Source organism: Xiphophorus maculatus, chromosome 18, assembly GCF_002775205.1.
Source record: "Xiphophorus maculatus strain JP 163 A chromosome 18, X_maculatus-5.0-male, whole genome shotgun sequence".
In the NCBI taxonomy this organism is placed as follows: domain Eukaryota; kingdom Metazoa; phylum Chordata; class Actinopteri; order Cyprinodontiformes; family Poeciliidae; genus Xiphophorus; species Xiphophorus maculatus.
Genome location: NC_036460.1, coordinates 3,280,597 through 3,303,621, shown reverse-complemented (window position 1 = coordinate 3,303,621; position 23,025 = coordinate 3,280,597). Strand labels below are relative to the sequence as shown.

Here is a 23,025-nt window from a genome sequence, read left to right as displayed (position 1 = left end):
TAATATAAGCTGCTACCCCCCCGTGACCCGACCCCGGATAAGCGGAAGAAGATGGACGGATGCATGGATGGATGAAATATAAGTATTTAATTTTGAATCTTATCCAATTACTCAAAATGTTTACACTTTATTCTTTAAAACTTTCATGCTTTGAAATAAGGAATAGTCTCTCAACTATTTTCAAGAATCTGCAAGCTGGGAACTTACTTCCTCTTTTTTCAGGAAACCTGCTCTTCCTGTCTCATGACTCTCTCTGTCTGACTATGATTTCTTATGATTAGATAGAAAAAAATAAATAGAATTAAAGCAAAGTTTGCAGGAGACAAAAACATCAAACACACAACCAGATTTATTTTATTCAAGTTTTATTGTACTGTTGGGCCTAGATGTCACTTGTGTGATTAATTTTAAAGGCAACTTTATTTATTATTACTGTTAAACTAAAATCTCCAGCATGGGGAAGTGGGATGAGCTCGGGTTTTCTTGACGCCGGCCACATGCAGAACAAAGCCTGAATTAAACACAGGAACAACAGAGACTGGTGAAACCCTGAATCCCAGTAGGCCCAGTATGAACCCATCCTATGTCTGTGCTCATGTCTCAGGGTTGATCAACCTCCTATGTCCATTGCCTGCTCGACATTTTCTCTGAAACGTTCACGTTGTTCAATATGTTTCTAAATAAGGCGTTGATCATCTCTGCTCTGCTGTTAATTCCCCTTTTTCCCTTAACCTTTCACCTTTCACCTACCATCTACCTCCAACATATCAGTGATGTTTAATTGCAGTTACACCTTTTTACACCATTTCAAGTTCAATGTCAAAATCACGTTTATAACTTCTTTAGCTTCTCTGATTTAGCATTCATTTGTAATTTTATAACCATACTCATAATCATTACTCTTATTATTATGTGACTTATTACAGATGTTTTCTTTAAAGAAACCAAGAATAATCCATGATTCTAATTATTTGATACCAAAGTTACAGTTACTTGTTTTTCTTGTAAGTGTTCCCACAAATGTAAGTGTAAGTATTAGTATAAGTAAACCAATATTAATATAAGTATTTTACTTTGAATCTTATCAAATTACTCAAAATGTTTAGATTTCATTCTTTAAAACTTTCATGCTTTAAAATAAGGAATAGTCTCAGCTATTTTTATAAATCTGCAGGCTGGAAACTTACTTCCTCTTTTTCCAGGAAACCTGCTTTTCCTGTTTCATGACTTTCTCTGTCTGACTATGATTTCTTATGATTAGATAGAAAAAAATAAATAGAATTAAAGGAAAGTTTGCATGAGACAAAAACAACACACACACAACCAGATTTATTTGATTGACACCTAAGTCTACTGTTGGACCTTAATGTCACTTGAGTGATTCATTTTAAAGATAACTTTATTCATTATTACTGTTAAACTAAAATCTCCAGCATGGGGAAGTGGGATGATCTTGGGTTTTCTTGACGCCGGCCACATGCAGAACAAAGCCTGAATTAAACACAGGAACAACAGAGACTGGTGAAACCCCTGAATCCCAGTAGGCCCAGTATGAACCCATCTTCATGATGAGCTCCTAGGAAGGAGGCGTTGTCTCTGAAAGCAGCCAAAGACCTGAACTGTGACGTTCAGGAAGTAGCAGATAAAAAAGCTTAAAGTAGGAAGTGTTCAGAGTTTGGAGCCACATCCTGATCACATCAAGAGACGAAGCTTCACTCCACATCCAGAGGAAACATGGACCAAACAGCTCTGATGCTGCTTCTGTGTCTCTGCAGCTCAGGTAGGACTCCACTTTCAAACAAAAACACTAATATTCACTAGAGTTCAAATTAAAAATGATCGACTGATAAACATGTTAAATTTTACAAACAAAAAACTGGAAACTGTTTCTAGTCTCAGATCATAGAGCTGCTGCTACACAGTTAGTGATGTTTATATTGTCTACTTGCTGCTAAGCAGCCAATAAAATCAAGAATTGTTGGTTTTTGTGTTTTTATGATGTAAAGCACTTTGAACTGCCTTGTTGCTGAAATGTGCTATAAAATAAATCTGATTGATTGATTGATAAGGAGAAGCTGCAGAAACTCTGCACCAGCGCTGAATCTGCGCAGTAAACAGGTGGAGCCACATAAAATGGCTCCTTCTGCATGAATTCTCTCATCTTCCTCTTGGCTCCACAGGTTCTCTATGAGGTTCTGGTCAGGCCCGTTTGCTGGCCAACCGAGCCCAGTAGCACTACGGTCATTGGACCGGCTTCTGGTACCGCTGGTTGTGTTGGTGAAAACGTTTGAGCTCCGTCTGACGTGGGAGTGTCTCAGGCAGGATGTGGAACTCGCCTGCTGCAGATTAGAATCAATCAACCAATCGATCAGTTTATTTGTAAAGCACATTTCAGCACCAAGGCGGTTCAAAGTGCTTTACGTCATAAAAACACAAAAAGTCCTAAAGACACCACACAGTAAACCAGTAAACAGTACATTTTGTCAAAGTGTCGTCGTTACACATCAAAATGTTGTTCAGTGTTTCATTTATTATGTTTCTAAAGCAAATCTGACCAGCTGGGTTTTTAGTCCAGATTTAAAGGAACTCAGAGTTTCGGTTGTTTTGCAGAGTTAATGGTTGAAACAGCTTTTCAATAATTTAGCTGATGGATGAAAGGTTGGAGATCGGCCTGTAATTCTGCAGTAATGATTTGTTCAGATCGTTTTATTTTTTTATATCAGTGGTTTGAAAACTGCTGGGGGAAAAAACCTGATGAGAGCAAAGAGTTTAATATTTGAATCAGATCAGATGAAATGACAGGCAGGACTTTCTGAAGAAAAGTTGTGGGTGTTATTATCTTTGGGCATAGCATCCATATTAGATTTTGTGTGGCAGTGAATGTTGACCCTCTAATATTTTTAATTTTCTCTGCAGCGTATTTGGCAAATTCATTGCAGGCCGAGTTTGATTGCAGGTCAGGTGGTTTGTCAGCCTGTCAACTGTGGCAAATAAAGCTCAATCATTGTTCATGTTTTTGTTTATGATTTCTGCAAAGAATGTTTTCTATGCATGTTTTAGTGTGGAGTGATAGCTTCACAGTCTTTCTTAATAGATTTCATAATAAACAAAGTTGAGTTTTACTCCATTTACGTTCGGCCCTACGGCTAAATTGTCTTGCAGATCTAAATGTTTGAACATTTTTCCATGGAGGTTTGTTCCTACCAGACACGACCTTCACTTTAATTTAGACAAAGAAATCAATGACATCTGAAATTTTACGATGGAAATTATCTACCAGCTCATCTACAAGGTTAGATGAGCTGCTCTGATTCTGATTGCTCTGCATTCAGAATCAGAATCTGTTGGATTTGACAACTTTTTACACAAAAACAATGAATTTGACTTTGGTTGGTTTCAGTAAAGACATAAAATATAAATGGGTAGAAAAGGTGAATAATAAGAAACATTTCAGGTCTTACTACATAGTGTAAATAACATTTAGGTCTGGGCTTTAACTAGGCCATTCCAACATAAAGATGCTTTGATCAGAACCATCCATGATAGCTCTGCCTCTAACAGGAGGAAGAAACAAGAGAAGATCAAATAAACACGATCAACAGGATCCTGTCAACACATCCTGAATCTGTCTTTGCTTTTTCTAACCCAACATGGAAATGTTGTTTCTTCCAGCGCTGTCTGATGAACTCAGACTGGTAGCAGGAAGGAGGCGCTGTGTTGGCAGACTGGAGAAGAAGAATCTGGGAGACTGGGAACCAGTGACTGATTGGAACTGGAACTTTACATCAGCAGCTGGAGCTTGCAGACAGCTCCACTGTGGATCTGTGGTGTCGTTACAAAGAGATGAGGACTACAATCTAGAGATCATCTGTTCAGGTGATTTCATATCCTGGCCATTGCCTTCCTGTTCTGCTTCCAACTCCACTGTAAAAAAATTCTCACTTCCAGCTCAGTCTGGGCTTCTTCCACTTCACCTGGATTCACTCTGGTAGATTTTCTACCGGACCAATCAGCGAACAGAAGGAGAAGTTTGAACGATGATTTATTTTCTGTTATTTTAGAAACATAGTCTCTGTAGTTTTAGCAATGCAGTGGAGGAAGCTCAGTCCATGGTGGCCACACTTCCAAATATTGAATTAACTTTAACGGCTCTTCTCTGTTTTGTGGTGGACAAATTATTGTAAGGTAATATCTGCTGGTTGTATTGTCTTCATTCTAAATGCTTGTGATTCTCACCAAATGAAGCTGTTTGGGTTGCAAGCACAAGGTTGGGAGATGTTTTCCTGCAGCTGCATGAGAACCAGAGCGTCTCTCCCTCAGCCTTGGTATAAAACTCCTGCTGTCTCTGCCTGAAAGAGTTTTCAATCGGAAATGTTTCACTATTGATCCTCTTATATGTTCTCTGTATTGTGCACAATATGCTAGTAAACCTGATTGAGTGATTCCATCTAACAGTGCTTGGTAATTGATTTTTTCTACATGTTTACAGCCCAGGAAACTTCCAGTAAACTTCTTAGTGTGGATCTGGTGCATTGCATGTCATGGACAAACGTTAGCAACTGGGTGAAATTTAAAAGCTCAACACAGTCCAGACTCTCTGGATGAATCAAAGTGTAGTTACAGAGTGGCTGGTTTTTACCAGGTTAGTGATTTAATGACGTTTGATTAGATTAAAGGGGAACCAGTGGAGCAGATTCACGGTTATAAAAACCTCAATGTCATTGAGAAGAAGCTGATCAAATATTGAACTTCCTCCACAAATTAAGTTTAAAGTGTAAAAAGATGATAGTTTTCTATTATTCTGTGATTAAATCTGTTCTCACATTTGCTTTGTAGAAGACAAGGATGAAATATTAATAATTGATAATTCATAGGTTCTTTGTGATGTTGTAGTGTAATTTTCTCTGTTTGTTTTAAGTTTTTTTCCCACCCATCTCCAGGGCCGGCCTGCAGTATAAGCAGATGCTAAAAGTGCAAAGAATATTAAACAGTAGATTTAAAAATAACAAAACTCTGCCCAGCTCCCCTCTCCACCCGTTCTCCACTAGTTGGTTGGTTCCTCCACACAGAGTCTGCTCTGTATTGGAGCTTTGCTGAACAAACTGGAACCAAATTCAGTGAAAATGTTGAAGAAACTTTTTTCTTTCTGCATCCACAGACTCAGTCAGGCTGGTTCAAGGGACCAACCGGTGCTCAGGCAGACTGGAGGTGAAGACCAACCAGTCGTGGTCCTCAGTGTGTGAAAAAGACTTTGACCTGCAGGATGCAGAGGTGGTCTGCAGGGAGATTAGCTGTGGGCCTCCTTCAGTCCACCAGGGGTCGCTCTATGGAGAAGCAGAGGCTCCAGTGGGGAGCAGAGAGTTCCTGTGTGAAGGCAGTGAGTCTGCTCTGCTGAACTGCAGCAGCAGGAAGAGTTCAGGTAGAAACAGCTGCTCACCTGGTCAAGCTGTTGGACTCACCTGTTCAGGTAGAGGAGGATCTGCAGACCTGCTGCTGTTCACTGCTTCACTTCCTTCATTAATGAACTCTCTGTCTCTGCTCACATCAAGACAACATCAGGTTGGTGGGAGAGGCCAGCCGATGTGCCGGGAAACTGGAGATGATACATCATGAAGAGTGGAGACCAGTGGCTGTTTGGTCTCATTACTGGGACATGAACTCAGCTGCTGCAGTTTGTGCTAAACTGGACTGTGGTTCTGCTGTTTCAGCAAGAAATTCAAAGGAAGCTTCAGAGAGACCAGTTTGGAGGATCTGGTCTGACTGTTTAGACTCAGGATCTACATTAAAGAACTGTTTACCTGATGATGAAAACAATGATCAGAGCTATGAGTTCATCTGCTCAGGTAACTCTGAACTCTCATATTTATTTCTTTTAAAATGTTTCTTCCATCAGGTTCCAGATGTCTGCAGAGAAACCGTCACCTTTAACTAAGAACCTGAAACCTTGAGGAGAGAGAAACTAAAATAATTTAAATATCCAGATAAAGTTTTCAGTTTAGCCACATAGATGAACAAAAACTCATCATTTTAATAACTTTTAATCTCTGCTGCTTTGAAGTCGATGCATCAAAATCCCAGGAGGAGTTCAAGGAAATCAGACATTTTCAAAACCTGAAAATCTACAGAAGATTAACTTTGATACAAAATGGTGGACTTCCTGTTTTTAGAGAAAAAAGCAGTAAAACCTTTTGTTTGTTATGGTTGTTGGCCTGGCTGATCTAGGGGGCGCTGTTCAGCCATTTTTCCAAATTTATTTTTAAATCATCTGAAATACAAACACTTCCAGATTGTGAAGTTTGATTTACATTTATTGAGTTTATTAACATGTTTATGTCAAAAAATATGATAAATTCAGCAGAAATAAAAATGAATGATAAAATTCCAGGTACAGTCGGTTTCACTTCACCTTTGATGCTCTGAGTTTTTCTAGTTTGGTTTTCTTGGCCTTTAATTTGATCAAACTCAGAGATGTTTCCATGTGTATCTATAAAATAAAGTTCTGAAATATTTTAAACCTTTTTTCTTTCTGCATCCACAGACTCAGTCAGGCTGGTTCAAGGGAAGAACCGGTGCTCAGGCAGACTGGAGGTGAAGACCAACCAGTCGTGGTCCTCAGTGTGTGAAAAAGACTTTGACCTGCAGAATGCAGAGGTGGTCTGCAGGGAGATTAGCTGTGGGCCTCCTTCAGTCCACCAGGGGGCGCTCTATGGAGAAGCAGAGGCTCCAGTGGGGAGCAGAGAGTTCCTGTGTGAAGGCAGTGAGTCTGCTCTGCTGAAGTGCAGCAGCAGGAAGAGTTCAGGTAGAAACAGCTGCTCACCTGGTCAAGCTGTTGGACTCACCTGTTCAGGTAGAGGAGGATCTGCAGACCTGCTGCTGTTCACTGCTTCACTTCCTTCATTAATGAACTCTCTGTCTCTGCTCAGATCAAGACGACATCAGGTTGGTGGGAGAGGCCAGCCGATGTGCTGGGAGACTGGAGATGATACATCAAAAAGAGTGGAGACCAGTGGATGTTTGGTTTCATTACTGGGACATGAACTCAGCTGCTGCAGTTTGTGCTGAACTGGACTGTGGTTCTGCTGTTTCAGCAAGAGATTCAAAGGAAGCTTCAGTGAGACCAGTTTGGAGGATCAGGTCTGACTGTTTCCAATCAGGATCTGCATTAAAGAACTGTTTACCTTATGATGAAAACAGTGATCAGAGCCTTGAGTTCATCTGCTCAGGTAACTCTGAACTCTCATATTTATTTCTTTTAAAATGTTTCTTCCATCAGGTTCCAGATGTCTGCAGAGAAACCGTCACCTTTAACTAAGAACCTGAAACCTTGAGGAGAGGGAAACTAAAATAATTTAAATATCCAGATAAAGTTTTCAGTTTAGCCACATAGATGAACAAAAACTCATCATTTTAATAACTTTTAATCTCTGCTGCTTTGAAGTCGATGCATCAAAATCCCAGGAGGAGTTCAAGGAAATCAGACATTTTCAAAACATGAAAATTAACAGAAAATTAACTTTGATCCAAAATGGTGGACTTCCTGTTTTTAGAGAAAATAGCAGGAAAACCTTTTGTTTGTTATGGTTGTTGGCCTGGCTGATCTAGGGGGCGCTGTTCAGCCATTTTGCCAAATTTATTTTTAAATCAACTGAAATACAAACACTTCCAGATTGTGAAGTTTGCTTTACATTTATTGAGTTTATTAACATGTTTATGTCCCGAAAATATGATAAATTCAGCAGAAATAAAAATGAATGATAAAATTCCAGGTACAGTCGGTTTCACTTCACCTTTGATGCTCTGAGTTTTTCTAGTTTGGTTTTCTTGGCCTTTATTTTTTTATCAAACTCAGAGATGTTTCCATGTGTATCTATAAAATAAAGTTCTGAAATATTTTAAACCTTTTTTCTTTCTGCATCCACAGACTCAGTCAGGCTGGTTCAAGGGACCAACCGGTGCTCAGGCAGACTGGAGGTGAAGACCGACCAGTCGTGGTCCTCAGTGTGTGAAAAAGACTTTGACCTGCAGGATGCAGAGGTGGTCTGCAGGGAGATTGGCTGTGGGCCTCCTTCAGTCCACCAGGGGGCGCTCTATGGAGAAGCAGAGGCTCCAGTGGGGAGCAGAGAGTTCCTGTGTGAAGGCAGTGAGTCTGCTCTGCTGAACTGCAGCAGCAGGAAGAGTTCAGGTAGAAACAGCTGCTCACCTGGTCAAGCTGTTGGACTCACCTGTTCAGGTAGAGGAGGATCTGCAGACCTGCTGCTGTTCACTGCTTCACTTCCTTCATTAATGAACTCTCTGTCTCTGCTCAGATCAAGACAACATCAGGTTGGTGGGAGAGGCCAGCCGATGTGCCGGGAGACTGGAGATGTTATATCAAAAAGAGTGGAGACCAGTGGCTGTTTGGTATCATTACTGGAACTTGAACTCAGTTGCTGCAGTTTGTGCTGGACTGGACTGTGGTTCTGCTGTTTCAGCAAGAAAGTCAAATAAAGCTTCAAAGAGACCAGTTTGGAGGATCAGGTCTTACTGTTTGCAGTCAGGATCTCCATTAAAGAACTGTTTACCTTCTGATGGAAACAGTGATCAGAGCCTTGAGTTCATCTGCTCAGGTAACTCTGAACTCTCATATTTATTTCTTTTAAAATGTTTCTTCCATCAGGTTCCAGATGTCTGCAGAGAAACCGTCACCTTTAACTAAGAACCTGAAACCTTGAGGAGAGGGAAACTAAAATAATTAAAATATCCAGATAAAGTTTTCAGTTTAGCCACATAGATAAACAAAAACTCATCATTTTAATAACTTTTAATCTCTGCTGCTTTGAAATCGATGCATCAAAATCCCAGGAGGAGTTCAAGGAAATCAGACATTTTCAAAACATGAAAATTAACAGAAAATTAACTTTTGATCCCAAATGGTGGACTTCCTGTTTTTAGAGAAAAAAGCAGTAAAACCTTTTGTTTGTTATGGTTGTTGGCCTGGATGAACTAGGGGGCGCTGTTCAGCCATTTTGACAAAATTATTTTTAATTCAACTGAAATACAAACAATACCAGATTGTAAAGTTTGCTTTACATTTATTGAGTTTATTAACATGTTTATGTCCCAAAAATATGATAAATTCAGCAGAAATAAAAATGAATGATAAAATTCCAGGTATAGTCGGTTTCACTTCACCTTTGATGCGCTGAGTTTTTCTAGTTTGGTTTTCTTGGCCTTTATTTTTTATCAAACTCAGAGATGTTTCCATGTGTATCTAGAAAAATAAAGTTCTGAAATATTTTAAACTTTTTTCTTTCTGCATCCACAGACTCAGTCAGGCTGGTTCAAGGGACCAACCGGTGCTCAGGCAGACTGGAGGTGAAGACCGACCAGTCGTGGTCCTCAGTGTGTGAAAAAGACTTTGACCTGCATTATGCAGAGGTGGTCTGCAGGGAGATTGGCTGTGGGCCTCCTTCAGTCCACCAGGGGGCGCTCTATGGAGAAGCAGAGGCTCCAGTGGGGAGCAGAGAGTTCCTGTGTGAAGGCAGTGAGTCTGCTCTGCTGAACTGCAGCAGCAGGAAGAGTTCAGGTAGAAACAGCTGCTCACCTGGTCAAGCTGTTGGACTCACCTGTTCAGGTAGAGGAGGATCTGCAGACCTGCTGCTGTTCACTGCTTCACTTCCTTCATTAATGAACTCTCTGTCTCTGCTCAGATCAAGACAACATCAGGTTGGTGGGAGAGGCCAGCCGATGTGCCGGGAGACTGGAGTTGTTACATCATGAAGAGTGGAGACCAGTGGCTGTTTGGTCTCATTACTGGAACATGAACTCAGTTGCTGCAGTTTGTGCTGGACTGGACTGTGGTTCTGCTGTTTCAGCAAGAGATTCAGAGGAAGCTTCAGTGAGACCAGTTTGGAGGATCAGGTCTGACTGTTTCCAATCAGGATCTGCATTAAAGAACTGTTTACCTTCTGATGGAAACAGTGATCAGAGCCATGAGTTCATCTGCTCAGGTAACTCTGAACTCTCATATTTATTTCTTTTAAAATGTTTCTTCCATCAGGTTCCAGATGTCTGCAGAGAAACTGTCACCTTTGATTTAATGGGACAATAAACTGGTATACTTATTTGTGGAGGAGTTTGGAATATAAGACTTAATCCATAGCTGAATATAATCCCATATCAGAATATGGTGTTATAGATATCTGTAGGAGTTTATATCCAACAAGCCGCGATTATACTTATTTCTCTCATGAACATATGGTATATTCTAGAATAGGTTATTTCTTTACTGTTAAAAGAGATTGTCATAAGATTAGTAACTGTGAGATTGGCAACATTGACCTCTCTGATCATGCCCCCCTATTATTAACTTTAAAATTAGATGAGGAGCCTAAAAGTACACAATGGAGATTATATACGAGTATACTGTCTGACTGAATGACTTCCAATTTACGAAACTAATCAAATCTGACATAAACACATTTCTAAAAGAAAACAATATCAGAGAGGTTAGTCCAGAAATAGTTTGGGATGCACTAAAAGTGGTTATGAGAGGTAAAAATTATATCTTTCTGTGTCCAAAGAAAGAGAGCAAACCAATTAAAACTATCAGAATTAAACAACAAAATAAAAACGGTTGAGACAAAACATAAGAACTAAAACCAGAACATCATATAAAGCTTAAAGTATTAAGAAATAAACTTAATGCAATGTATTTACAAGAAATACGAAAAAAGATGATTTATACTAAACAGAGATATTATGAATCGAGAGCCAAATTAGCAAAACTCTTTGGGAGAAAATTTAAAAACCAACAAGCAGAAAACACAATATATAAAATAAGGGACCCAAATTCTGAGAGGTGTGTATATAAATAAAATGAAATCCAACAAGCTTTTCAAACTTACTATAAACAATTATACACACAACCAAGCTTAAAAGATCGCAGCAAATTAAACAATTCCTTGAACAACTGAACCTACCTGTTCTGTCGTATGATCAAAATCAAAGGTTAATAGCGAATATCACAGAGCGGGATCTCTCTTACGCCATTACAAAGCTTAAACAAACAAATCTCCTGGTCCAGACGGATTTCCGTCCAAAAGCAATTTAAGTCAGAGTTATCACCATTCCTCCTTCAAATGTTTAACATGGCTCTGAAAAAGGGTAAAATGCCACCAACATGGAAACAGGCTACAGTATCTGTTATTCCAAAAGAAGGAAAGGACCATCTGAGCTGCAGGTCCTACAGACCTATCTCCGTTCTTAATATTGATTATAAATTATTCACATCAATTCTCTCAAGGAGAATACAGGAGATACTCCCAGAACTTATTCAGACCAATCAGACCGGTTTTATCCCACAGAGACAAACCCATGATTATATCCGTCAAACATTGCATATCCTGAACCACATTCAAAACTGCCAAACACCAGCTGCAGTGATCAGCCGCGATGCTGAAGAAGCTCTCGATACAGTAAGCTGGGACTTTCTATATAAAGAACTCGAGAAATTTGGTTTCCACTCCAATTTTATTGACGTAATCAGGTCACTATACAAAAAACCAATTGCACAGATAAAAATCAATGGACATCTTTCAAATACCTTTGAATTAGAACAAGGAACGAGACGAGGATGTGGACTCGCTCCATTACTATTTGGCCTTTTCATGGAACCGTTCGCCCAACTAATTAGGCAAACTGACAATATCAAGAGTATAAACATTTCTGGTGAAGCACACAAAGTGGCGCTATATGTGGATGATGTGTTGTTATAAATTAGCGAACCAAGCACGTCGCTGCCTACATTATTTGAGAGCTTGAGAAGCTTTGGTGAATTTGCAGGATATAAATTGAATGTGAAAAAAATCACAGATATTGACATTTACTTATAATCCACCAAATTCTTTGTGGGTCGAACTAAAACTTTAATGGGACCAAACTGTATTGAAATACCTTGGGGTTCTGATCCCCAAAGATACAACCACTATAGCTAAGATCTTCTGACCAAAATTAGACTGGATATAAAACGATGGACTGTCACCCTTCATGGGTTTAACCCAAAGAATTGAATCTGTCAAAATGAACCTACTACCAAGATTCATTTTCTTGTTTCAAGCCCCACAGGGAGAAATTACAAGAAAGCAATTTATAGAGTGGGACATAATGCTTTCCAGATTTCTATAGCTCAGGGAAAAACGCAGAGAATTAGATTTAAAACACTACAGCTTTCAAAAGAAATGTACCACAGTTAAAGAACTACTTCTATTCTGCACAAATTAAGCCACTGATAAACCTTTGTAATAAAAACTACAACGCCCGATGGAAGGATATTGAATTGGCTCTATCTCCAGACACCCCCTTACAGGCAATCTGTGGGAATAAAGATTTAGAACAGATTAAACTCAAAAATGAAAATCCTTGGATAAGATCCCAATTAAAGATCTGGACAGATGTTAAACAGGAATATAAACTACATGACACGCTTACGATCCTGATTTTAAACCAAATCAAACAGATACAGGATTCTGTAGTTGAACATCTAAAGGCAAAACAACACATTTCTCATTAATGGATAAAGGACAAATAAAAGACTTTCAAACACTTAAAACGGTTTATAACTTGGGAAGACAGAATTTTTATAAATACCTACAAGTACGCCATTATCTTAATCAGGAAACTATCAGACATATAGATGAACAGGAACCAGTGCTTAAAGAAATACTAATGGTATATTAGGAATAATCCAAAAAGGTATTATATCACGGTTATTTAAGGGACTTATGAGTAAAAAAACATATTCAACTTTATATGTGAAAACAAAATGGGAAAAGGAAATTAAAATGAAAATCCCAGAAGAAAAATGGCCTAGTTACTGCATGACAGTTTGGAGATGTACTAATTTGTACTCATGGAGAGAATTTAACTGGAAATGCTTACATTTACTTTTTTATAACACCAAAACAGAAAATCTCTCATACCAGGGGGCAGCCTGAGTGCTGGAGGCAATGTGGAAACACAGAACCCGACCACTGGCATATATTTTGGGACTGTACAATTATAAGACATTATTGGATAGAAATATTCACAAATATTGAAAATATCTTGAAAATGAAAATACCTTTTAAATGTACTATTTTTATTGGAGGTGACACAGAATGCCTACCTGACAACATAAACTATCTGTTTCAAATACTAATCACAGCCTGTAAACAAACTGTCACCAGACGCTGGATCCTCCCTGAACCTCCCACTATAGAAGAATGGATAGAGTGTGTTAATGAAATCTATCAGATGGAAAGATTAACATTTCTAATTCATTTTCAACTGAACAAGTTCATTATCTTGTGGTCCAAATGGGTGTCCTATGTCACCCAAACACAATATGCAAGAATACTAGATTGTTGAGAATTTTTTAAAAAACACTTCATCCTTCAGGAAGTGTCTATTTACTATATAATTTACTGAGTTATACAGATAAAAGTAATGTCTCTCCAAAATAAAAACCCCATGTCCCATATTTTTAATTTGTTTTTGTAAATAGAAATGTAAATAAAATGAATTTTGAATCTGATCACAGACTGAAATTGTGCTTTTGCCATCTTCTCAATACCTCAAAAATAAATTATATAAAAAAATTCCAGGTACAGTCGGTTTCACTTCACCTTTGATGCTCTGAGATTTTGTAGTTTGGTTTTCTTGGCCTTTATTTTGATCAAACTCAGAGATGTTTCCATGTGTATCTATAAAAATAAAGTTCTGAAATATTTTAAACCTTTTTTCTTTCTGCATCCACAGACTCAGTCAGGCTGGTTCAAGGGACCAACCGGTGCTCAGGCAGACTGGAGGTGAAGACCGACCAGTCGTGGTCCTCAGTGTGTGAAAAAGACTTTGACCTGCAGGATGCAGAGGTGGTCTGCAGGGAGATTAGCTGTGGGCCTCCTTCAGTCCACCAGGGGGCGCTCTATGGAGAAGCAGAGGCTCCAGTGGGGAGCAGAGAGTTCCTGTGTGAAGGCAGTGAGTCTGCTCTGCTGAAGTGCAGCAGCAGGAAGAGTTCAGGTAGAAACAGCTGCTCACCTGGTCAAGCTGTTGGACTCACCTGTTCAGGTAGAGGAGGACCTGCAGACCTGCTGCTGTTCACTGCTTCACTTCCTTCATTAATGAACTCTCTGTCTCTGGTCAGATCAAGACAACTTCAGGTTGGTGGGAGAGGCCAGCCGATGTGCCGGGAGACTGGAGATTTTACATCAAGAAGAGTGGAGACCAGTGGCTGTTATGGATAGTTACTGGGACAAGAACTCAGTTGCTGCAGTTTGTGCTGGACTGGACTGTGGTTCTGCTGTTTCAGCAAGAAAGTCAAAGGAAAATTCAGAGAGACCAGTTTGGAGGATCAAGTCTTACTGTTTGCAGTCAGGATCTGCATTGAAGAACTGTTTACCTTATGATGAAAACAGTGATCAGAGCCATGAGATCATCTGCTCAGGTAACTCTGAACTCTCATATTTATTTCTTTTAAAATGTTTCTTCCATCAGGTTCCAGATGTCTGCAGAGAAACCGTCACCTTTAACTAAGAACCTGAAACCTTGAGGAGAAAGAAACTAAAACTGGTTTAAATATTACTGACAGACTATAGATCTATCATAAAGGTGCTAGTAATCATGTTTAAACATGTTAGTAACCATGGCAACCAGTCTGTGATCAGCTCCTGTCTCTTTCTCATTCATGCCATCTTGTTTTCCACCTCAGATTAGATCCAGTTGTCTCTGTGTTTCCTCTGCGTTCCCAGGTCTGCTGGTTGAGCCGCTCATCTTCCTGTCTTCCTCCACTGACGGGGTCTCCACAGGCAGAAAGCAGGGGTCTGAGCTCCTCATTGGCTCACATTTCAGCATCATGTGCTCCATCAGACCTCAGTATGAAGGCGGCTCCTTCCAGCTCATCTTCAGCACCTCTAACTACACTCAGAACCAGACCCTGCCAGCTGTTAATCACTCCGCCCTCTTCCTGTTCTCTGCTGCTGGCCACGCCCACCAAGGAACCTACCGCTGCGTTTACCACGTCTACGTTTTCTCCTATAACTTCTCCTCTATCAGCCAGCCTCTCAACCTCACTGTCTCAGGCAATGTCATGGAGTCCATGAGGAAAAGTTCTGCTTCAGGTGAACTTTGGCATCTGTCATGCCTTTCTCTTAATATCCTATTGTTTCTTTCTTTTTTTTTTTAAGACAGATTTCCCCTAATTGGCCACCTTCTGTTTCTTTTCTTTTACCGTCCACTGCCAGATTTTTGTTTTGCTATTGTACCTGAATGTGGTCTTAAAGTAACTGATGTGGCGTTGGGCTGTTTTTTGAGTGTAACGTAAGGTTAGCATTACATCGATTTTATCATTTTTGATCCCATCTTGGAGTCTCAGTGGACATTTCATCTCTTGGCAGTTGAGATGGGGCCAATTCTCTCCTGCCAATTGTAAATTTTTGCTGTAAAAATAAAAACACTACACCTTTGTGAGCTCGCCCTCCCATGTGGACCAACTTCCATAAGAGAGGTACTTTAGCTTATTAGAGGCAATTGTTGGCTGCCTGGAAACCACCGAGATGACTTCAGATGACTGTAAAACATGTAACCGCTGTAAAACATGTAACATGTAACAGCTGTCTGCCTCATTCATGAGGTCAGAGAGGAGGATTGATGATATTAATGTTCATGATCAGATCTACAGGCAGCATGAAAACAAGGGTCTATATGATTATTTTCTAGCTGGACTCATCTGATGAAAGCTGATCCTGAATCTGTTTCATTCAGTTTCAGCCTCTCCCACTGCTTTGATCATCAGACTGGTTGTCGTCCTGCTGGGTATGCTGGGATCAGTCCTGGTCCTCTACTTTAAGGTACTGCATGTATCATGCATGATGTGTTCAGTTGGGAAAGTTCTTGCATTGAAGCTGAACCATCCTCTGTTTCCAGGCCAGGAGAAACCAGAAGTCTGGACCAGAAAACAACCATCATGATGAAGGATCCAGAGCTGAAGGCAGCTTAGAGGAGGAGACTGCAGTCTGAAGGAACCAGGAGAAAATGATCTTCATTTCACATCCGCAGGAAGGAGCAGAGACATGTTTCAGACTCCTGGAAATCTATCCGTCTATGTATCTATGATAAAATGTCTCTGTGCTCCTGCAGCAGGAAGGAAGTTCAACATTCAGAAATTTGTATCTGGACTAAACCTACTTAAGTTAAACTTATATAAGAAGGGAACACAAAACAAAACATTCAACAAACAAAATATAACAGAAAACCCACTTCATCAAAATCTGATCTACATCAACCTTGCAAGGATAGCATATGATAGGATATTTGGGGTCAAAGGTCAGGTAGCCAATTCCATCAGGCCCTGAACCCAGCTTGTGTCCTTGTCTTAGTTGAATTGTATGACAAATGTAATACAGTTGATCCTGGCTTGTAATACTTTGTCCTGCCTGTAGGTGGTGTATGTCATCACTGCCATGATAACCCATCCAATACATCCAGTTTCCAAAGTCTGAACCAGATGTGATCTGCGCCATCTTAGTAGGGAAGTGCATGCACAATGCATAGTGGACCCATGGCTCCGAGACCATGGCTTTGTAAAGGAGATATGAACTCTCTGTGTGAATAATGAGGTTCTGGTGACTGGCAGACGAAGTACATGTAGAAACAAACATGTAGCAACAAACATAAAGAAAACATGCGGACACTCTTGACCAATGTTGTGAAAACTGGTGTAGAGTGGTGAGATCTTTCCAGGTATACGCAGAAAATGGATCATAAAGGCCTGAGAGGCATAAGTAATCTTGCATTTTGATTTACTGTTGATTAAAAATATATATATTCTTGTATTTTAATTACTGATTGATTATAAGAAATGTATTCTTGTGTTTTGATTTATTAATGATTATAAAATAAGGATTTTTGTACTTTGATTTACTGATGATTATACAAAGAGTTGATGTAATAAATAGCAGATTAAGACATGAATAACATGATGAACTAGAAAATTCCTGAAGAAATTTAACCGGGGCCTGCCGAAGTGTGTGTTGGTTTGGACCCAGCGTTCTGATGCTAAAAATTAGCATCAATGCTAAGCTTAGCTCAAAAATTCCAAAGTAGCATGTGGAGAATCACAAGAATATTGACCAACATTGACTTGCACCATTTAGTATGATAAAGTAAGCTAATCAGCTTAAATTAGCCAAAATGCTAATGTTAGCATGAATGCTGTCAGTAGCATGTGGTGCATCACTAGGATGTTTTCTATAATTGACTCACTCCATTCAGCATACTAGACATGGCTAATAAGTCAGAAAAATAGCTAATAGCTTATTTAAGCTAAAAGGCTAATGCTAATGAACTGACTTGCTGCGGCGGTGCACTAACCTGAGTGGGATATTGAGGGTTTTATTTTGAAAAAACCCGTAAGCTTCATATTAAGTCGCCACACTAATCCAATGTCTAACAGTGGTTTCTTTAAACCAGTCACATAAAGTCCAAAATAGCAATTACTTGATGTAAAAATTGTCACGGCTTTCATTTTGAAATTTTCAGTAAGCTTCATTTTAAATGGCCACTCTAATCCCATGTGTAACAATCAGTTCTAAAATGCCCAAAACACAAGTAGTTCTAACGGCCAGCTCAGACCTCTTTTGCAGGCACTGAGTGTCCGCCATATTGTAGTTCTAACCTTGAGTCATTGTAGTTCTAAAGAGCAGCTCAACTGTCCAGTGTGTGTGAGACAGAAAGGTGGAGAAAGAATTCTATCTTTGTGAGACACCCAGTCAGTTTATATGGAAAAAGCAGTCCGAACAACTCCTTGCCGTTCAGGAACCAAGAGACGTATTGGAAAACTGTTTGAAGCATATGAGAGGGCTATTTGTCGTCTCCCATAATACCGTGATTCATATCTGTAGCTCAATCACAGTAATAGCAGTGATGAGACAAAGATGGTGTGTGCTGAGCTCTGAAATTTTTCAGAAATACATGGAAGTGAATCTCGGAGATTTGACAGTTACCCTGGCGCATGATTTTGCTCTGAAGCACCTTGACAGAAAACTGTAAGCCGTACGACCCTGCTCTGATTCCAGCAGCACTTCCACCAGTAAACATCATGCATACTCCGGTGATCTTCTGTGTATTTAGGCATCCACATCTTCACCCACCAGCTGTGGCTTTGGACATGCTCCCAGATGACACCAGAGAACACGCAACAGAAGGGGGTTGGAATGGCCCCTGGGAGCTGACCACCTGGGCACACTTGGTTTTGGAAGTCATCAGTCATTCCACCATTCCAGCAGTGGATCTACCAGATGTCCCACGGGAGCGTGGAGTGCGCACCACAGATCTGTACTATTACACCACCCCACCGGACGCATGGGGAAGTAATTCCTCAAGGCCCAAAGAGAAGTCAGCCCTGTATTGGGTAACAGCAGAATCCACCTTTCGTAACAAAGTGCTACAAGTCCCAGGAGGTGTGGCCCAAAGAGTGGGTACACCCTTCGACCCCAGCTCCACCCGACAGGTTCAAATTTTGGTGCGGATGGTTGCCATCCCTCATAAGGAAATTTACTCCATTGGAGCAACGTTCATGCAAGTACCAAAAGAGTCTACACAACCGCAATGTGCTCCGAACTCCCTGATAAGAAGGTCAGATCCAGCTCCTGGCAGTCATTCACATCTGGTCTGGGACCTCTAAAAGTGGCCCCTTTTTGAAACTCCCGAACAGTTCCATATTATTAGATATGCCGAGAGAGGACTTCATCATCTCATATCCACTCTCAGAAGCCTATTTTCTCAAGCATTTGATTTACCTTCGACCCACTGATTTTCCAAGAAGCAAAAGGAGTGGGCGAAGGAGAAAAATTAATACAGCATCCATGGCACAGACCATATTATTTTGTCCCCTTACAGCCTCAAACTTGGCAGGTAGGGCAGGTGACTCAATCAGACATGCAGCAATCTCACCCTCTTGCCAGAAACATCTCCCATGGATTTTTAACACAGTGTACATGTCAATAGATGGGAAGGAGGTGAGGATTAGGTGGGGTCCCCATTACCTGGAACCAATGCAGGGTTTATACTGTGAACTCTCAGTGAATAACCTGATCATTTGGACTATATCACCTGATATGGTGAAAACCATAGTAAACATGGAAGTGGACCCGGACTGCTATGTCTTCAACAACTCAAGACTCCCACCGAAATTAGAAATAGACAGTCTACCCTAATCCCCCACACCATTTTTACTCCACCACCTTGGGGATATTGCACCAAATTCACACTGCGTGGGCAATCACTGTGCACCTACATTACAGTGCCAACACCAGTGGAGTACAAGCACAAAGCCTGGCAAGATCAAGCGCTGAAGAGTGGCACCGCTCAAGGCCCATTTCCTCGGCCTGACTGTTGGAGGGTGTTTCTCTGGAAGTGGGTGTGGAGGGGGCTGGAACCTCACTTCCCCTTCCCCTCTCCGGTATATACGACACTGCAGCAAGCACCCAGACGGGTGACCAAGAACGTCACTGTTCCATGTCATAACAAAACTCTACAAAAGGTTTGAAGTAAATTAAGTGAACCAGACCCAAGAGAACACTTAGCCCAAGAATCAAAATGGCCATGATGGAACCAACACGTATGATGCGTATGGATAATTCACCAGATTCTGAAGAAAGTACCGACACTGAGGATGACAACCTGGAAATCTCTGAACGAACCCTGCTATGGAAATCGACCATGATAACCAGAGGTGTGACCAAGTCACTGTGTTGCAAGTCTCAAGTAAGTCTCAAGTCTTTGTCCTCAAGTCCGAGTCAAGTCTCAAGTAAAGACAGGCAAAAGTCGAGTCAAGTCTCAAGTCAGGAACCTTTAATTTCAAGTCATTTCGAGTCGTTTTTATTTATTTATTTTTTTTTATAATTTGCAATTATACATAAAATTCAAATAATAGACCATTTGTTCGTTTTAAAATATGTATTTATCTCAAATGATAGAACATGTGTAGCTGAACACAAAGTATAAAAAACATTTTTAAATTGGACCACTTTATTGCCCAGTTCTGTTAAACTTGATATTCAATAAAAAAAGACGAAAATGCTGACATTTCCACAGCACAATACAAAGAACCATAACAGCAGTTTTTTCCTCTTTTCTCTGACCTGTCAAAACAATATATTGTCAATATAATTTCCCAACGTAGATGTCTTCAAATACACCAACCATCCTTAGATGATACTAGACCCGGCTCATCATCATGATGGGACAGAGAGACTCTGTTCCCTGTGTTCAGGTCCAGAATCTGCTTTCTGTTCCGGAGCCCCGCTCACTATCCACCGGCTTCCTGAGCTAACACGGTGCACATTATTTGTGGAGGCATTTGAAGGACCGGATTTATGGTAAATAATCACCAATTTAACCCGGAGTACACATGCTAACACGAAGTTAGCTAAAGTCAACTATCTTACAGCAAAAGAAAAGTGCCACCTACCGATCTTTGTGAAGCTTCAAATGCCGGACAAAGTTGGACGTCGTGGCATCTCCATCCGATATTCTCTTCTTGCATGTTTTACAAGTTGCAGTTCGTTTTTTAGTCGAAAGTTCATAACCTACGTAGCCAAAAGAAATTACTCGCGGAAGCATATTCGAGCGGTTATTTCGTATTTCGTTCCCTGAGCTCTGTAGCTTTGCCGCGTTTTTTTAAACGTCCAAATCCTGTTAATTTGATTGGTTGTGCTGCAGCTACGTACACATACATACATAAGGAGAGAGGAAAACCATAGTGACGGTCTGCGCATATTGATACGGAATGAGTGACATTAATTAATGACGCCACTTTATAAATAATGTGTTTTAAATTTTAAGACTTTGAGTAAAAAATATCAAGTCTTTTCAAGTAAACAGCTTCAAGTCGAGTCAAGTCCCAAGTCAATGGCATGAAAGTCAAAGTCAAGTCCGAGTCTTTGAGCATTTTTTTCAAGTCAAGTCTCAAGTCGTGATTTTAACGACTCGAGTCTGACTCGAGTCCAAGTCATGTGACTCGAGTCCCCACCTCTGATGATAACGGATAAAGCCCTTTGTATAAAACGTTTGCTTATGCTTGTCGCCCTGCTATTTGCTGCTACAATTTTCATCACTATTTTCTATCTCATCGGGATTGGACCATGGCGTCTCACACACTCACGAGTCACCTATGGTCCCTCCAAGTACGCCAATTTTAGTTGCTGGAACACCAGTACCATGTCCATCTTTGTGCCATGGGACCCCTGCACACCTGTCCAAAATCAAACCGCAAAGTTCAACAAGGACAATGGGAAAATGCATGTGGAGAGCCAAGCCTTCAATCTCAGTGACCCCACCATCGATGGCCTTCTAAATCGCACCTGGGAGATCTACAGATATGACTTTATGGAAGATGGAGTAGTTTGTTGGATCCGAGTTCTGCACAACAAGGTACGCAGAATTATTAGATGTAACTATATCCATCCAGACCAAGGGAGGCCGGAGTGGCATTGCAACATGGCCTGTCGATCCCTGGTGCTGCTCCCCAATCAAAGCTATTGGGAAAATGAGGTAGTCTACTCAGCTCCACACAAATCATCGGACTGTCGAACCTGGCTACCACGTTGGGAGTTTTGGGGCCACTACCACCTGAATTGTGAAATGAACTCAACCTCCACTCCACAACCACCCACCAAGAAAACAGCGGAACCTCCCAGAGGAAATGTTTCTGATGTTAAACCAACTAAACGGCCTGAACCAGATATTTTCCAGAACATCACAGCTTTCCTCATCAAGCAAGGACCCTGACGTTTTCTGTTCCAAAATGAACAACAAGACTGCATCAGAGATAAGTTTAACAAATTACATGCCTGCATCTGGAGCAAGTTTGTCACATGTAGGGGTCGTTATTATATGGTTTTGTCCTTAAGGGAATATTTGACCGTCTCATGGGTCCGTCGGCGTGAACTGAAGATAGAGTCTGAGACCTGGTTGAATGACACCTTCCCATGGATTTGGACAATTGGACCAGAAGCGTACTTCGAAGAAGATTTCCCGGAGGGGGCGTCTCGTTCCCCGGATGGGTTGAAAGGACCGCGTTATGCAACCATTCATGTACAACACTTACCAACTCCTGATGACCTCCTAAAAATTAACAAGTGTGTAGCAAAAAATTATTTTTGACAGCCTTAGCGACACCGAATGGGTTAGAAATGAATCCTCACCGTGATGTGACATCTGGCAAACAGGTACCACCTTTTTCTCCACATGGAAGTACAACTGCCCAGATCCTGAAATCTTCCCCACAGCTAAGCTGGTGTTACAAGCCTGGCATGAAGAATACTGCCGCAGTTGGAACTGGGAGTGGTGGGGCCTTCAGGAAGAAGGGTTGAAAACCTGGGTTGTGCCCTGCCTCAGTCAGTCAGACAACTACTGGATCAAGTACCAATATCTCACCACCGTTTACTCCAAGGAATGTGCAATTTGGCCTGGACCATTCTGGCGTCCCAACCTCTTTGTCCATCCAAGACCCTGGCGCATGACATGTACATCTAATAACACTGAGTGCATCATAGGGCTGGCCAGAAAGTCCCGCCAGATTGTTCGAGGTTGGGAGGACCACTGTAAAGACAATTATGCAGATGAGTATGAAACTCACTCTTCCAAAGTTGAATGGAAAAAGATCAAGGGAGTATGGAGAAGAGCAATAGGTAGAGGTACCACCTGCACTGACGCCATCCTAGGTTTCCAACTGAAAATGCGCAAAAGTATTCTCAGTGTCCCGGTACCTTTCATCCCTAACATCCTTGTTGCCATTGTTGAAGGACATGCTTCTTGGAAAAGTATGTGCCAAGGTGAGAGAGACCATGGCTTTGACTGGGTGGGCCCTAACCTTCTATACTCCAACCTCACCTGCAGGATAACTACAGAACTGTGGCAAAAATGTGGAAAAGAATATCATCAACATGAATGTAGTTGGTACAAGACCCAGAGTTCAACTGTAGCCACTAATGTTACAGAAGTGGTTGA

General features: G+C 40.8%; 3 protein-coding genes and 1 long non-coding RNA gene across 4 annotated transcripts; all 4 read left to right on the top strand.

The window, feature by feature from the left end:
• Window positions 1-1,577: 1,577 nt before the first annotated feature.
• LOC111611972 (scavenger receptor cysteine-rich type 1 protein M130-like) lies at window positions 1,578-6,684 on the top strand (the record flags this gene model as incomplete). Its single annotated transcript, XM_023351292.1, has 5 exons — window positions 1,578-1,780; window positions 3,673-3,876; window positions 5,159-5,467; window positions 5,550-5,843; window positions 6,539-6,684. Coding segments are annotated over exons 1-5 (999 nt in total), but the record flags the coding sequence as incomplete, so codon positions are not given.
• Window positions 6,685-6,836: 152 nt separating this feature from the next.
• LOC111612020 (CD5 antigen-like) lies at window positions 6,837-9,389 on the top strand. Its single transcript, XM_023351686.1, has 5 exons — window positions 6,837-6,847; window positions 6,924-7,223; window positions 7,922-8,071; window positions 8,307-8,322; window positions 9,305-9,389. The coding sequence occupies exons 2-5, from the start codon at window positions 6,980-6,982 to the stop codon at window positions 9,387-9,389; spliced, it is 495 nt and encodes a 164-aa protein (XP_023207454.1). The 5' UTR covers window positions 6,837-6,847; window positions 6,924-6,979.
• Window positions 9,390-9,565: 176 nt separating this feature from the next.
• LOC111611982 lies at window positions 9,566-13,925 on the top strand. The gene is made up of 3 exons (XR_002754336.1): window positions 9,566-9,613; window positions 9,690-9,989; window positions 13,777-13,925. It is a non-coding gene; the product is annotated as an uncharacterized LOC111611982 (long non-coding RNA).
• Window positions 13,926-14,044: 119 nt separating this feature from the next.
• LOC111611975 lies at window positions 14,045-16,956 on the top strand. The gene is made up of 5 exons (XM_023351296.1): window positions 14,045-14,085; window positions 14,162-14,461; window positions 14,766-15,134; window positions 15,778-15,863; window positions 15,940-16,956. The coding sequence occupies exons 2-5, from the start codon at window positions 14,254-14,256 to the stop codon at window positions 16,030-16,032; spliced, it is 756 nt and encodes a 251-aa protein (XP_023207064.1). The 5' UTR covers window positions 14,045-14,085; window positions 14,162-14,253; the 3' UTR covers window positions 16,033-16,956.
• The last annotated feature ends 6,069 nt before the right edge of the window (window positions 16,957-23,025 follow it).

Coding starts and splice junctions, on each gene's coding strand:
- LOC111611975 (XM_023351296.1), top strand. CDS start 14,254: ATGGATAGTTACTGGGACAAGAACTCAGTTGCTGCAGTTTGTGCTGGA. Junction 14,462..14,765: donor CCATGAGATCATCTGCTCAG/GTAACTCTGAAC, acceptor CTGCGTTCCCAG/GTCTGCTGGTTGAGCCGCTC. Junction 15,864..15,939: donor TCCTGGTCCTCTACTTTAAG/GTACTGCATGTA, acceptor CTCTGTTTCCAG/GCCAGGAGAAACCAGAAGTC.
- LOC111612020 (XM_023351686.1), top strand. CDS start 6,980: ATGATACATCAAAAAGAGTGGAGACCAGTGGATGTTTGGTTTCATTAC. Junction 7,224..7,921: donor CCTTGAGTTCATCTGCTCAG/GTAACTCTGAAC, acceptor CTGCATCCACAG/ACTCAGTCAGGCTGGTTCAA.